The sequence below is a fragment of the Trachurus trachurus genome (genome assembly GCF_905171665.1).
Source record: "Trachurus trachurus genome assembly, chromosome: 15".
Lineage (NCBI taxonomy): Eukaryota > Metazoa > Chordata > Actinopteri > Carangiformes > Carangidae > Trachurus > Trachurus trachurus.
The window spans coordinates 5,247,074-5,263,897 of record NC_139906.1 but is presented as its reverse complement, the minus strand read 5'-3'; the positions used below and the strand labels follow the sequence as shown (position 1 = coordinate 5,263,897).

Sequence of the window (16,824 nt, the reverse complement as noted above, 5' to 3'; positions counted from 1 at the left end):
AGTGAAGTATATAACTGTAAATTGTTGCCTATTGCTGCTGTAGCTGTTTATAAAGTTTTATGGCGTCAGAACTTTAGTGCTAAAATAGACCAATCGATCACACTCTCCCTGATGACATAACAGAGGATTCTACAGATAATTCTAAACTATACGCTGCGTGTGGAGTTTAAGTCATAGTTCGTCTCAAATTATCTGATGATAAGATTCAACATCTCTTCTTATCTTAATGATCGACAGGTAACACATAGGGTGAGTCTTGATTACATTTCTGTCTCTGATGCACAGTCAAAACAATTGGCACACTAGTTTAACTGGCTTGTCTCACTTTTCTGAACACTAGAAGATTTCCACACAGTCTAACAAATACACAAAACCATGATCAAAGTTGTCGAATACAGTGATGATAATACTACTTGCACTACTTAGGTGCAAGAAGAACAGTTCAAAACGGTTAATGCACACCACACTTACAACACACAAATGCCAAAACTGTCAGTTTAATGCTCAAAATCACACATTGTAAACTAAAAACCAACACAAATTTCAAAATATAAGAATTCACAAACACACCAAATACACCAAATCTACCAAAACACATGTTGTCTTCCAACAGCACAATGGCATAAAAACACTAACAGCTGATGGAAATATAGAATAGTGCAAACATAGAATAGTCTTTTGTGCTAAAATTTCTTTTGAACCTCTTTGGTTTAGTAAATGCATGAATTTTGTCTTTTATTTTGAAAGTATTGAGTACAAGAAGTGAACGATCCATCTCAGAGCAGCTTTGCATAATTAACACATTTATGAAAAAAGAAAGGAAAAGAAAAATCAGCATTATAGCTACTCTTCACCACTGTGTGAAAATGCAAACAGGAGAATGTACAGAAGAAATAAAAGATGAAAAATACAAAATCCACTGCTAATTTGCCTTGTCTCCTGCAGTGGGCTACATGTTCTCATCCCCCTGATATTTGCTTCGTTGTACACTCCCTTGTATTTCTATTGTGTATTTTTTTCACACAAGATCAGGCCCTAGAGGTCATGTGAGTGAAAGAGCTTGTGGATTGTGGCTCCCTCATGAAGCATGTTCCTCCATACGCTTTTGTTTTTAGCAAGGTCTTCCCAGGAAGCGTTGTCTATGTGGAATTTCTTTAGGTTGATCCGAATGTTGTCCTTGAATCTCTTTTTCTGGCCTCCAGGAGCTCGCTGGCCAGTCCTTAGCCCTGAATAGAGGACCTGTTTTGGAAGGCGTGTGTCAGACATTGGAAAAACATGACCGAGCCATCTCAGCTGGTGCTTAATGACGATGGTTGCAATGCTGTTGATTTGTGCTTCCTCAAGTACACTGTTGTTGGTGTGCTTGTCTTTCCGGGAGATGTTCAGGGTTCTGCGCAGGCACCTCTGGTGGTAAGACTTACATGTCTGCGGTATAGGTGGCCCATGTGTCTGAACCATATAAGAGAGTGGGCAGGACAACTGCTTTGTAAACCATGAGCTTGGTCTTTGCCAGCAGGTTGGAGTTTTCAAACGCCCTTCTCCGATGTCTGCCTTGGACGAGAGATGACTTACTAGGTAGGGGAAGTGGTCCACATGTGTGTGTCCTTGAAAATGTGGACCAGTTCCCCTACCTGGGAAGTGGTCCACAAGGACTCACACACACCCCACCATCTCTCATTGTGTTCTGTAGAGAAGAAGTAGAAGGTTTAGAGAAGTCATGAGGCATAAACAGAAACAGAAACTTCAGTCCTGTTGTGTCTGAATGTTAGTTAGGGTACTTTAGGGACGAGAGCTTCTGATTGGGTGATGCCATTTGATAGAGAAACTTGTACTGGTCATTTATTGACTGTATCTGCTGGAACAGCTGAGTCCAGTAGAACAAGAACAGCCGATGCTCTGTATTTATTCCAGACTAACGTGAGTGTGAATTTAAGTTGAACATGGTGTTTTCTAGTGACTCTCAGATGAGTGACAGATGAACCTTCAACTCTGGCTCACTCTTCCTGCTCTGCTCCTGACATGGTTCCTGTTTGAATCAACACCTTTACCAATGACTAGAACCCTGATGATTGGCACTTATTTATTCAGGTTATTTTTATTTATTTTTTTCTTGTATGTGATGAGCTTTGATGTGTTTTCTTCACTGTTGTGGAAACTCACTTCAGAGTCTCCAGTCGAAAGTATGGACTCTTAACAAGATCATGAAGCTGCTGCAGGGCTGAAGAGCTCAGGTTGTTTCCACCCAGGTCCAGGTGTCTCAGGTGGGAGGGGTTGGACTTCAGAGCTGAGACCAGAGAAGAACAGCTGATCTCTGACAAATTGCAGCCCCTAACTCTGAATAAAGAATAAGAGAGGAAAGATAAAAATGAAGTCTGATGCTGAAAGTATGTTCAAGTAGTCAAAATAAAGAGTTTGAAGTTGTGAGGAGTTTGAAGACTGTTCCTATTTGTTTAAATAGAAAAATATTTTTGAAGGTTAAATATTTTAAAAGGTATAAATAATATAAAAAAAATGACAATACATCTGATAATCTAAAAAAAACCCTGAACTTAAACAGTTTTTGTAGCACAAAGTATGAAGGAGTAGTTAGAGTTCCATAAAGGGAAGAGGGAGTAAGAAGATGTTTAAGAAAGATTTGAATAACAATAATGACAATACCTTCAGCATTCACACTAATGAAGGGGCTGATGAATCACTGAGACCTGTGGACTGCAGACTGACTTCACGTACCGTGAATTCTCAAATATAAGCTTGGACTTTTATTTGCTTCAACTGCCGAACTGACCTGCCCTATATTTGAGACAGACGTCTATATGGGACAGACTTTTATTTAATTTTGAACAAATCGTATTAAGCCTGTAATGATAGGCATATTGCAATTGCAATACTTTAACCCAAGGTTCTTCCTGCCTATCTAACGCCTGGGTGATTTTGGCCACTGCTTGGTTCAAGCATATGTGCATGCACGTACGTTCAGATGTAGCATCTTGCACAAACCCCCATTTGAAAGACGAAGGAAGCGCATATGGAAAGACGTTACCTCCGAGATGTAGAATGTGTGTTATAGAAAACAAACACACATTTAAAGGATAATTTCCGTTTTTTACAACCTGGACCTTATTTCTAGCATAAAATAAGATCATTTTACTCACCCAGAAACTTTGGTGTCATTTGGAGTTGTTTTGACGAAATTAGCCCCAGTGGAGCGGCGCGTATATCCGTATAATGCGAGAACACGGGGCACGCAATGCAGCCTCTAAATAACACATTATCCGCTGCAAAACTCGTTCATTTCGCCAATATTTTGTTATGATACACTAGTGATATTCCCCTCCGAGCCCGTGGTGGCATGTTATCAACATGCTGCGCCTGTAGGTTGACTACTAACCTCCGACCTGGATGATGTCATCTCCGACCGCTGCCTGGCGCGGCTAACTTGCTACGGCTAATGCTATGGTTCGTTTCTGCGTGTTTCCGACTTGTCAGAACAAAATGAGCAGCTGGATGAAGTTCAGCTTCCACAGGCTTCCTCTCCTCAACCTGGACTCACTAAAGCTCCGGCTAGTTGAGCTAAAAATGGACCCGAATGCCGAAGCAGAATGATTATTATCAGAATGAGCCGGGCAGCGGTCGGAGATGACATCATCCAGGTCGGAGGTTAGTAGTCAACCTACAGGCGCAGCATGTTGATAACATGCCACCACGGGCTCGGAGGGGAATATCACTAGTGTATCATAACAAAATATTGGCGAAATGAACGAGTTTTGCGGCGGATAATGTGATATTTAGAGGCTGCATTGGGTGCCCCGTGCTCTCGCATTATACGGATATACGCGCCGCTCCACTGGGGCTAATTTCGTCAAAACAACTCCAAATGACACCAAAGTTTCTGGGTGAGTAAAATGATTGTATTTTATGCTAGAAATAAGGTCCAGGTTGTAAAAAACGGAAATTATCCTTTAAGAACCACTGACTTGTATAATCAAAACAGACATGTCCTATGATTTTTAGCCTCCTTTCATATTTAATAGAAGGGGAACATATACCTGACAGTAATGAGTTATTGTCTGACACATTACATGTGTTCCTGTAGTTGGAGTGAAATGTGAAGAGAAATAGTGACTGGACTATCTGACATCTTAGCACACAAATAAAACAGAGTCTGACCTCAGAGTCTCCAGTCTACAGTCTGGACTCTCCAGAAAACCACTCAGATCCTTCACTCCTGAATCCTGCAGGTTCTTGTTGTTACTCAGGTCCAGGTGTCTCAGGTGGGAGGGGTTGGACTTCAGAGCTGAGACCAGAGAAGAACAGCTGATCTTCGACAAACTGATGAAATCCAATCTAAATAAAGAATAAAAGAAGAAGACAATTTGATAATTGATCAGATGTGTCCTGGTCAAACTTCCTGTTGGCTGTAGTAGTCTCTCCATGTTTCTCCTTCTGCCACAGTAAAAAGGAACATTTACATTTTTTCATACAAGATAATAGTCTCATAAACTATTCTTCTTCTTTTTTTAACTGAGCGTCTATTTGATAATTCGAAAATCATTTCCCATGCCCATTTCCAATGTCAATATTAGCACATGGTACCTGTAGCAAAAACCACACCCTTTCCCATGACAGGTATGGAGTGGACGTGGTTTTGCATTTCAAGGTGCAGACACAGACATGGCTTGTTCTTAGGGGAGCTCAGGAGAACGACTTTTAGGTTGCTGAGATTTAGAACAACAAATCTAGGGGCAATACGCTACGCTTACAATGTGGTTGGACCATTTCGACCTGAAATGGCTGAAAAACAGCATAATATGGAACAAGGATCCAATCAGGTTCAGTTGTGGATCAAAGATCTAAGATCTACAACAGTAACAGTCAGTGGACTGACCTCAGAGTCTCCAGTCTACAGTCTGGACTCTCCAGAAAACCACTCAGATCCTTCACTCCTGAATCCTGCAGGTTCCAGTTGGAGCTCAGGTCCAGGTGTCTCAGGTGGGAGGGGTTGGACTTCAGAGCTGAGATCACAGATGAACAGTTGATCTTTGTCAAACCACAGCCCTCCAATCTGAATAAAGAATAAAAGAAGTGGGTTGAGGACAAAGTTCCTTGTTGACAACGTTCAGTGTTTCATCATCTGTTCAGAGCTGAAGAAGCGTCAGAAAGAACAAGTTTAAAAAATGTAAGTCAAACAGCTGAAGCAATAGGAATCAGGTTAAGCAGTCACATACAGAGAGAAAACAGCTCATTAATATCCATGCAAAGCTGCTGCTGCTTCAACACAGACTCCGCCTCTTTAAAGGGATATTCCGGCGTAGGTTTAACCCATGGTCTAATGCAGCCTTTCTCAAAGTGGGTGCCGCGGCACACTGGGGTGCCGTCTGACTGCATCAAGGGTGCCGTGAAAAAAATACCTCTTCTGACATTTCATATAATACATTCTCTTTACATGTATGCAAAGGGGCCGTGTCCACCGGACGCCTTTTTAGCGTTCTGGGCGTCTACTTTCCATTCAGATCCTATGGAGCTCGGAAAAAAGCTCTCGGCGCTTTCTTTTTTTTGTCGCGGCGCTCAGAGCGCTCAGAGTTTAATATGTTCAACTTTTGGAACAGCGCCGCACTTATCAAGCGGCTCGGACGTGAGGCGGCTCGTTTCGGCAGCGGAGAGAGAGAGAGAGAGAGAGACCGCTCCGGTGTCCGGTGGACACGGCCCCTACTACTCTGAGTACCCGTGACCAACGGCCGTGTCCACCGGACACCGGACGCTATGAAAAAAATGCGTAGTACCAGGCACACGTCTCTCACTGATGGTGAGTCACACCCCCTCCTCTCTCCAGTGGATCTGTGTCCGCTCTGTTCCGACTCCGGTGCGTTTGATGTATAAAAACACACTGCAGTGACACGGTGGAAATTCTCTGATTGTTCGTAACAGAGTCAGAACGGAGCGGAGACGCCGGTGGATATTCATTTGAGCGCGTGCCTGCGCTGCGCGCATGTAGACCTTTCTCTCTTCCTCTCACATTGCGGATTATTGTGTGCGTGTGCGTGTGTGTGCATATGTAGGCTACAGAGGCACCTATGCATAAATACTGTAATACTGTCCCGTCTAAATAAACAGGACATTTACATTTAGGCTATGCAGTGTCATTTTGAATTATATTTTACACAGGGGTGAGATTTTATGCACTTTTGAAAGGTGCCCTGACTGAAAAAAGTTTGAGAAACACTGGTGTAATGCACCGTGAAACCGAGCAAGTGTCGGCTCAGTGTCAACACAACTTTCACATCTCATTTATTTGAGAATACAGAGTCTGACCTCAGAGTCTCCAGTCTACAGTCTGGACTCTCCAGAAAACCACTCAGATCCTTCACTGCTGAACCCTGCAGGTTCCACGTGGAGCTCAGGTCCAGGTGTCTCAGGTGGGAGGGGTTGGACTTCAGAGCTGAGACCAGAGAAGACCAGCTGATCTTTGACAAACTGCAACCACTCAATCTGAATAAAGAATAAAAGAAGAAGACAAAAAAATTGATGTTTGATCAGATATTGATCAATGATCAGTGTCTAAAATGAGTAGAGGGACTTTGTCCTTCTGTTATTGGGGACCATTGTAACGTGGCCTTCTCCCCACATCATCCACATGTCATTACAGATTAATCAGCTGCTGCTGACCTCGGGTCAGTCTGTCAATATACAATCAATATCTGATCAGACATGTTGGACTTAACACTGTGATTTAAGGACTAAACTGGATCAAAGTTTAAAGGTCCAAACGTCCAGTCCTGATCCAGGACTAGGGTTTTTCCTGGTCCTGGGCCCTGTACTACAAAGCAAGTTCAAAATACCCAGGGTATCTTTCAGTTACCCAGCTTCACTTAAAGCAGAAGTAAGTGGTCCGGTCGTTTTCGCTAATGCTGCGTTCCAGGCAGGCTTTTGAAATCGTAAATTACAGCTTCAAGTCACAACTTACGACTTTGTAGCGTTCCAGGCAACCCACTCGTGTTTTTCCGACCTGTTTTACCGGTGAAAGTCACTATAACGGCCACTCGTAACTTCCGACCTGTGAACTCGTACCAGATCGAACTGGTACGACTTCACGGTCGGAAAAATACGAGTTTCCTTGAACGCACCATAACAGTCCTCGTCCCTACGTCGCCACATTCACGGCGTCCCTTGGCTGCACACACAGCCCTGCATGCTGTTCTCTCTCCTCATTGGATAAAAACTGTAGGATACGATAAATGTTTTCTCCTCGGCTCAGAGCAGAGCAGAGTGACTGACAGACCCGTGTTTCAGACCAAACACTCTATGTAAGTGATTGCTGTCGGAAGATATAACTATTTAAGACTTATATTGACACAAATATATCACTTACTTCTGCTTTAAAGTGATAGTTAGGATTTTTTGACATGAAGTTGTATGTATTGTGGATCAACAACAGTAACAGTCAGTGGACTGACCTCAGAGTCTCCAGTCTACAGTCTGGACTCTCCAGAATAACACCCAGATCCTTCAGGTCTGAATCCTCCAGGTTGTTGTGACTCAGGTCCAGGAGTCTCAGGTGGGAGGGGTTGGACTTCAGAGCTGAGACCAGAGAAGAACAACTGATCTTTGAAAAACTGCAGCCATCCAATCTGAATAAAGAATAAAAAAGAAGATACAATGATTGATAATTGATGATCAATAATCAGTGTCTAAAATGAGTGGAGGGACTTTGTCCTTCAGCTGCTGCTGACCTCAGGTCAGACTGTCAATATACAATCAATATCTGATCAGATTTGTTGGCCTAAGTCCGATCGCTGTTGATGATATGATCTTCTTCTCTCAGTAGCGTTGTCTAATTCAACCTGTTAAAGGACGAGTCCTGACCAGTTCTGTTCTGGTTCTGTGTCGACTCTGACACACGAAGTAAACAAACAAGGCTGTCCCTTCAAACAAACATGGCCAACTGGCTGACTGACCAGCAGAAACAACCAGGTGACCTCAGCTAACATCTAGAGCCTCCTGCAAACCTGAAAGGTGTTTAGCTGACGGTCATTGATGATGGAGAAGAATGAGTCTGATTTTCACTGTGCAGCTGCAGCACAAACACATTTAAAGGACCTGGATTCACACCTGGATCCACATCAGACCAGATGCTGGTCAAGTCAGTGAACTGACCTCAGAATCTCCAGTCTACAGTTTGGACTCTCTAGTCCAGCACACAGGATCTTCACTGCTGAATCCCCCAGTTTGTTTCCAGTCAGGTCCAGTTCTGTCAGGTGGGATGGGTTGGACTTCAAAGCTGAGGCCACGACTTCGCAGTGAGTCTCTGAGAGTTGGCAATGAGCAAGTCTAGGAAGAGAGAAAATATAAAATGTCAGATCTTCTTTAATACAGCTGATGCACCTGACGACAGGATATGATGCTGTGATGAACACCTGAGGTTCAGCTCATCTTCTTCGTTTAAGTTTGACATTAAACAATGATCCTAATCCTAATCACTCTGAATTTCTCGAGTTTCAGGGACACTTTGAGTTTGTGGTCTGTTGTGTTCTCACATCTGCATTTCATTCAAAACAACCCAAACAGCAACGACGGCAGCGGCTGGACTTGCATCATTCCCCTTTAAATAAACTGAACTAAATAAGCTAATATGTGGTCAGTTGCCAAAGTGGTTGTAGTATCTTGTGTTGGTAAGAAGCCTTTTCATTTTGTGTTTCAAACCTTTTCTGGTAGGGAGACACACAGTGTTTTACTCTCATGTTCAAGAGGGGTTAAAACTATGGTTCATGGGCAGTCGTACCGACACCTGGGAACACTGAGGTGTAAGACCAGTGCTTTAATTAGTTTTCAGGTTTGAATAAAACCAAAAAGCCAAAATAAAACAACAAAATAACTGAGGTTGTTGATGAAAAATCAACAATCACAACCGGGTGAAGAATTAACAAAGTAAAAACTAATAATATTGAGAATGAACTTAACAATAATCAAATTGATCTTGGCTTGACTCACCTAGCCTTCCTGCAGTTCCTCACAGCTGGTATCAGTCTCCGTCGTCCCTGATCTGTTGTGTTGTACTTCTTCAGGTCCAACTCATCCAGAACCTGCTCTGACATCTGCAGCATGTAGGCCAGAGCTGAGCACTGGATCTCAGAGAGTTTCTTCTCTGATCTGTTCCCTGACCTAAGGAACTGTTGGATCTCCTGATAAACTGACTGGTTCTTCATCTCCGTCAGACAGTGGAAGATGTTGATGCTTCTGTCAGGAGAGGTTTTATCACTGTTCATCTTCTTCAGGTTGTCGATGATTCTCTTGGTGTTTTTTGGACTGTTGTCTGTCTGACCCAGCAGACCTCCTAACAGCTTCTGGATGGACTCCAGAGAGAGGCCATGAAGGAAGCGAACAAACAGGTCCAGGTGACCATTTCTACTGCTGAGGGATTTCTCCATGGCTCTCTTCAGAAGGGCATCCAGGGTTAAAGCATTATGTTGTTTTCCCAGGAAGTTCTCCAGAACCTCTGTGTTCATGTTGGTGAAACAGTGGAGCATGTAGACTGCAGCCAGAAACTCCTGAACACTCAGATGAACAAAGCAGTAGACTGTTTTCTGAAAGATCACACTCTCTCTTTTGAATATCTCAGTACAGAGTCCTGAGTTCACCAAGGCCTCTGTGACATCCAGACCACACTGCTCCAGGTCTTCTTGGTAGAACATGATGTTTCCTTTCTCCAGCTGTTCAAACGCCAGCCTCCCCAGCTTTAGAAGAACTTCCCTGTCGGCCTCCGTCAGCTCCTGTTGACTCGTCTCATGTCCTTCACCATACTTGTTCTTCTTCATCTTTGTCTGGACCAGCAGGAAGTGTGAGAACAGGTCAGTCGTGGTCTTGGGCAGCTCTCCTCTCTGGTCTGTGGTCAACATGAACTCCAGAACTGTAGCACTGATCCAGCAGAAGACTGGGACTTGACACATGATGTGGAGGGTCCTGGACATCTTGATGTGTGAGATGATTCTTCTGGACAGATCTTCATCACTGGACCTCCTCCTGAAGTACTCCTTTATCTGGGCGTCAGTGAAGCCTCGGACCTCTGTTACCCTGTCAACACATGTAGGAGGGATCTGATTGGCTGCTGCAGGTCTGGAGGTGATCCAGACCAGAGCCGAGGGAAGCAGATTCCCCTGGATGAGGTTTGTCAGCAGCACGTTGACTGATGACGTCTGTGTGACATCAGACACAACCTTCCTGTTGTTGAAGTCCAGTGACAGTCGGCTTTCATCCAGGCCGTCAAAGATGAAGACAAGTTTACAGACAGCCAGCTGCTCTGCTGTGACCTTCTGTAATGTTGGATGGAAAACATGGAGCAGGCTGAGAAGACTGTACTGCTGATCTCTGATCAGGTTCAGCTCCCTGAACGAAAGCAGAACCAGCAGATTGACATCTTGGTTCTCCAAGCCCTCGGCCCAGTCCAGAGTGAACTTCTGCACCGAGAAGGTTTTTCCAATGCCAGCGACACCATTTGTCAGAACCACTCTGATGGGGCTCTGTTGGACTGGTGAGACCGTAGAGACGTCCTCTCTCTGTTGGTCAGTTAAGTCTTTAAAGATGTCGTTGCACTTGATTGGAGTGTCATGGAGGGTCTTCTTCTGGGACGTTGTCTCCAGCTGTGTCACCTCATGTTGGGTATTTACCTCTTCACTCTGTCCCTCCGTGATATAGAGCTCAGTGTAGATCCTGTTGAGGAGGGTTCCACTTCCGGTACCACTTCCTGTTGCCTCAGTTCCTTCAGTCACTCTTTCACATCTGTTCCTCAGGCTGATCTTATGTTGATCTAAAACCTCCTGCAGACCACTATCTGCTGAGAGAGAAGAGAGAGAGTCAAACTGAAGACAGAGAGAGTATGATAATTTGATCCGATTATTTTAATCAGTTACAGAAAAACTACAGACAACAAAGGTTTGATTGTTGTGAAGTTGATCATCATCAGTGCTGTATGATGTAACAACAACTCTGTAGACTTTGTACACAGCTGCTCTAATTGGCTGTCTGCAGCTCACCTTTACTTCTGGTTATTTGTCCACACTGGGGACAGGAGGGGGGTCCTGAAGAAGCAGACTGGTCCCAGTCTGAGGTGAAACACTGTCTGCAGAACCAGTGTCCACAGCTGGTGGAAACTAGATCCTTCAGGACGTCCTGACAGAGACCACAGCAGGACAGCTGCTCGTCCACAGAGACACCACTCCTCTTCCTCCTGTCAAGACATTTCTGTGTCACTAACATGTCGCAGTCACAGCTCCATATCTGTGCTCTGATTGGTCAACCACCTTAAGAGGGCGGGTCTTCAGTAAGCAGAGGAGCAGAGAGATGTAAAGTAGAGTAAGAAGAGTGGAGAGAGATAAGTTGATTGAAAACCTGGTCCTGAAGCGGTCTGGTTTCTGTCATTTTTTATCTGTTGACCTTAAATCTTGACTCTAAAACAAAACCTCAGCTCTTTGTCACGTTGCTGCTTTAACTAATGATGTTGTGTTCAGTGTTGTGAACAACATTGAACACAACATTGTGTCAACAGAGATGACAGAAAACCTTGATCACTCCTCTTTTTTTCTCTGAGTTTTGTTGTGAACCTTCAGAGTTTGATGGATCTGGTTCCTGGTTTCTCTCTGTTTCCTTCACATGAGTCTAATGACTGAATCATCTTCAGCTCAGTTTACAGTAGAAACCATCTCTTACTGTGACTCTGGGGGTCCAGGTTCAGGACTGAAGGTTGGAGGAAGCTCTTTGGACCAATCACTCTTCATAGACAGACAGATGGATCCTGGAGACTCTGCTCTCAGTCTGAGATTCAGACCTCTGCAAACACAATCATGTTTTTATTCATATAACATCAAGAAATGAACAATTCTCTGATGACAGAGTCAGTGTGGGGGACGTGAATGTGTAAAAACTGATCACAAACGTAGAGTTCAATGATGGAGAAGCTCAGTCACTGAGTGAAACAGCTGCTGACTGTAGTTTCTACCAAAGACTGTGACTGTGCACAGTGAAGCTCATTGTTCCAGCTGAACTCTTTCATAAAGTAACTCCCACACGCACACACACCAGGAAGTAATTTACTGTGCCAATGACATTGACTACAGCAGCTCAACACAGTCATTGCTGTTACAGACACAGTTTGGATGTCAAACTCAAATTGTATCAAGTCTCTTACCGTGAGTCTGAAGGTCCAGGTCCGGGACTGAAGGCTGGAGGTTCATGTTTGGACCTGTTACTCCTCATAGACAGACAGACGGATCCCGGAAATTCTGACCTGTCCTTCTCTTCCTCCATCTCAACACTTTAAATGAACATGAACCTTTAAATGAACATCGGGAGAGTTCCACTCTTGCACTCCTTGTTCCTGTTGTAGTCGTCTTTAAGAAAGTGGCTGTTTATGTGCCCAAAACCACAACGGGTATCGCACCTGCTCTTACTTCCTCTTTCACTCATGTGTTACGCTTACAGTAGGTTAATGATACATCATAAGCACCAAATGTAACCTTGTATTATGATTGGTCTGGTGTAAGCTTGCTCTGCAAGAATGCAAGAATGCTATTGGACATGTATGATGCCGCCTCCTAGGAGGAGCACATGGCTCCTTCCTGCTCTCGAGCCTATGTAACCTGATGTAACCTAATCTCGGTGTGCACTCTCATATAGACTATGACAGTCTCTTGCAAGATTAAACAAAGAAAAAAAATGTTGGACTTGTGATTTTCTCTCTCACAAGTTAAAGGAAATTTCCACAACGCACTTCAGTTAGTCTGAGAGGGAAACAAGAAGAGAGAGAGAGAATCAAGACAAACTACTTTTAAATTAAATCCATGTTTATCCAGTCCTTGGGAGCAAGCATGTACTTAGGTTGCATCCATGTCACTCAATCACTACTGTGTGTGTGTGTGTGTGTGTGTGTGTGTGTGTGTGTGTGTGTGTGTGTGTGTGTGTGTGTGTGTCATTTTCTGTTGAGCGCAATTCAAGTCAAGTCTCACAAAATTTCAGACCATCACGTGAAGTAAGTTAATATGTGTGTGTGTGCGTCATCTAGCTTTGCAGGCTTCACATCATTTGTCATGTAGAAAATCAACCATAGAAACTGCTGCTTTGAGGTCAGATCATTTCCCCATATTTTGGCTATAACACTTTTGTTATAACTTGAGATGTCCATTACAAGCCCTTACTAGATGAGATAACCCAACACTGACTAACCTTATCAGCTCCAGAGGGGGGTGGAGAATGAGCAGTGACATTTACGCTGGAAGTCAGAATGATGTTCATGCAAATTTACAACAAAAACATGTAACGTGCACAAAAACAATTTGTTAACCACTGTTAGGAGGAATACTATTTTGATTGAATTCCAACAAGTGCAGTATACAACCGGTTGAACGACAATTTTTACTTTTACTTTTATTACAATGCCAAACAAACTAATGAACAATGAGCATGTGTAACGGAGGGTCCGGGTGCACTCACTCCCGATGATAAGGTCCATCATCTCTTCTTATCTTAGTGACCTACTACAGGAACTCAAAGCTGACTTATGAAGAAAAGATGTATGTCATGTGTACATTTCTATCTCTGATAAGCTGCAGTCTGTTGTGAAACACTTTCAAACACTAACATTAACTGGTTCATCTTACATTTCTGCACAATTACACAACACTGGCACATTTACCCTAAACCATGTTCTGTATAGGCTATTGATGGACACAGCCTCCTCACTGTACCTTAATGCCCCGCTAATTAAAAAAATAGGCAACAAGATAGTTAAGTCTTGTTGTCGTGAAGGAGTAAATTAACTTAGCCATAGAAATTGTTGCTCTAAAGTTGGATAGTTTCCCCAGCTTTTCACACTTGTGTGTTAAAACAAACTTATACTGTACATGTCTGCTGTTGAGACAGATGTTCAGATAACACAACACTGATATCAGCTCCACAAATCTCTTACGTACAGTATTTTTTTATTGTTTGTGTCGACTGTTGACGTTCCAGCGGTCCTGACGCTGCGCCCCATTTACGTTGGAATGACACCCCTGCAAACTATTTATAACGTTTTTAAGAAGCCATACAAACTTACAACAAAAACATGTAACGTGCACCTAAACAAATGAACAAGCCGTTAGCCACTGTTAGCCATGCATACTACTTTGGTAACAACACTTTTGGTGGTTTTTACACATGAAAATATGAAACAAATATGAGGAAAAATAAAATAAACAGTGACACTACAGAGTGTTCACAGCTGTTGATGCAAGTAGCAGCCATCCTGAATTGTACTGTGGGAGATCTGACTTCAGGGGGAGTTTCAGACAAAAAATTATAACATGTAATTTTTCCTGCCATGCCTCATCAGTATTATTTTGGATTTTAAATACAACCTAAATGACAGCACTGGTTTAAATTCACCCAGTAGCAGAACCAGAGGACTTTTCATATGCAATTGTTCCAATACACTGACTGAAGCAGCATTTACATCTCCAGTGTGTGTTATCATTTAACACATCATGCTGCAGTTGTTTGGCCACAAGAGGGAACTGATTCACACTTTTCCAAGTGCTGTGGTGCCGTCTGTGTCCACCAGGCTTCAGGCATGTTTTACCTTTTCCATCCACTGACATTGTAAATGGTCACATTCTGACTTTTCATTCAGTTTTTATTTGTTATTTTGATGCACAAAGGTTTTATTCTTGTTTGGTTGTTTGTTTTTTAGCTCCTGAATTAGGCGGCATTTTTGACATTTTAATGTGGAAATATTTCAAATGATGATGTGTGGTCCACTCTACAGCTGAGTATTTTCATGTGATGTAAACACGACTGAGCAGTGGAAGGAAAAGAGGGAAAAGACAACAGAAAACTGTTCCCAAACATTCCTGATGTTTCCGATGACCTTACTGGGAATTCTCCCATCAGCCCCTCTTCCACACTGGCCCTTTGCCATGGGAACCAGGCAAGTTTTTGTTTTGTTTTTTTCATCCCAGAGTGCCCCTGTGTTAAAATATTCAGGATTTCTCAGCAGACAGCTGCGTGACTGTGTTGATGTCTGGTCCTGACTGAAGTTCAACTCAATTCAACCAAACAAACAAACCAAGTCCATCAGAAGGGAAAATATGAAGTGATATAATCATTAATGGTCAAACTGATGATTCTCTATCTCTAACAGTGGCTTGGCATTTATAAACTACAGTGATACTACATGTTTATATGTTTTCATATGTGCCCATAACATCAGAAATCACTTACTTTTTTTTTTTTTTTTTTTTTTTTTAAATCTCAACTATAAACAGATCAAATATAGGTCTGTATTTCCATATAATGCAATTTTATATTGTATTCTCCACATATGAAGTTTTATTGTGCAAAATTATATTTCAGACCAGGATTTTACATTAGAAAAAGAAATCATTCAAATGCAGTGTTTGTTTTTGGCTCATAACCTCAGATGTATTCCTGTCATTTCACAACAAATATAAGTGTTGAACCAACTTTTCTAAAATGTAAACAAATAAAAGCAAAATAATGGTGCTTAGGTATAAAACATAATAAACATGTAATATGTTTCTTGTCTATGTCTAAATAAACAAGACTGCATCTTTGCTTTACTGTAATGTAGACATCAGACTATAGCAAGTTTTCAAATACCCATTTTCCATTTATAAACATATGCAGTATTCACATTATTCAAGTGGAATCATAAATATAGGAAATATTCAACACATGTAAATTGTTATTGATGCTTAAAATATATAGAGTTTGTTGTGCTGTTCTCTAACCATCACATCATGATCCAGTGGAAACTAAACACATTTCAGACCAGATGTGTTAAATCCTATAAATTCTAATATTTCGTATAAAAAAGTGAAGGACACCTGTGTAGTTCAACTCAAACAAAACCAAAAGTAGAGTCAAAAATATGAAGAAAAAAAAAAGCATGTTCTTGATTCTGAGCATTAGTACGAATCACAGTTAACAAAATGACAACACGCTGGTTCCTGTAGGCTGTCGTCCAATGACAGTCCAGTTTTATCTGGTACAGGCTCAGTTCACAGGTTTAACTCTGGTGCTTCAGAGGTCAAAAGGTCACAACAGTTGATGACTCGATGATATTGATGATGATATTGAAACTTGTCAACACTGCAGTGAGGAAGGCAAATTGTTGATATCTGCTGTTGGACTCTCCATACAATTCGAATTGAATTAGTTCTTATCAGTAAAAATATGATTATAGATACCTGGTTTTTAGACCCTGCTTTCCTTACATTGACAGACGGCACTAACAACAAAGTTCTCACATTTACCTCCTTAAAAAGAAGAAACAAGTGGTCAACTATTCAGACACTGTTGCCAATCAGCCTCCATCGACCTGCAAACATTAGATTTTCTGCAAAAAAAATGTGTCTCTGCATCTGTAAAAATGTAACACTGTAAATATTTACTGAAAGAGATGAAAAGAGGCTAAAAATCCTGTTTGAGTGAAACATCTGGCAAAAAACCACTGTGATCCGAGCTCCAATCTTCATCTCTAATCTCATCCTCAGTTTGCAGCTGGAGAGTTTTGTAGTTTCTGCATCTTTTCAGTGCAAACGTCTCTGTGTAAAATCAGTGCAAGCTGCTTTAAACCGTTTCAAGGATCATTTACAGATTCTTGTGTATATTCATGAAGTTTCTGCTTCAACTTGATTGTCAGAAGCTACAGTGTGTATAATGTATTGTACATAGACAGTGTGTATGTGTGGGTGATAATGAACACTGCGTTACCTGGGAATAGAGAGGATCCAGAAACAGCATAGAGGTGGTGACATTGAAAGAAAACTCCTTCAAAGG

At 42.2% G+C, this 16,824-nt stretch overlaps 1 protein-coding gene across 1 annotated transcript; it reads right to left on the bottom strand.

Annotated features, from left to right (window-relative positions):
• Positions 1–679: 679 nt before the first annotated feature.
• LOC310998639 (NACHT, LRR and PYD domains-containing protein 12-like) lies at positions 680–11,247 on the bottom strand (the record flags this gene model as incomplete). Its single annotated transcript, XM_083988788.1, has 9 exons — positions 680–1,684; positions 2,161–2,334; positions 4,168–4,344; positions 4,886–5,062; positions 6,310–6,486; positions 7,452–7,625; positions 8,152–8,325; positions 8,986–10,825; positions 11,025–11,247. 9 exons carry the CDS (start codon positions 11,245–11,247, stop codon positions 1,675–1,677), a joined length of 3,126 nt encoding a protein of 1,041 aa, XP_083844914.1. The 3' UTR covers positions 680–1,674.
• Positions 11,248–16,824: the final 5,577 nt, after the last annotated feature.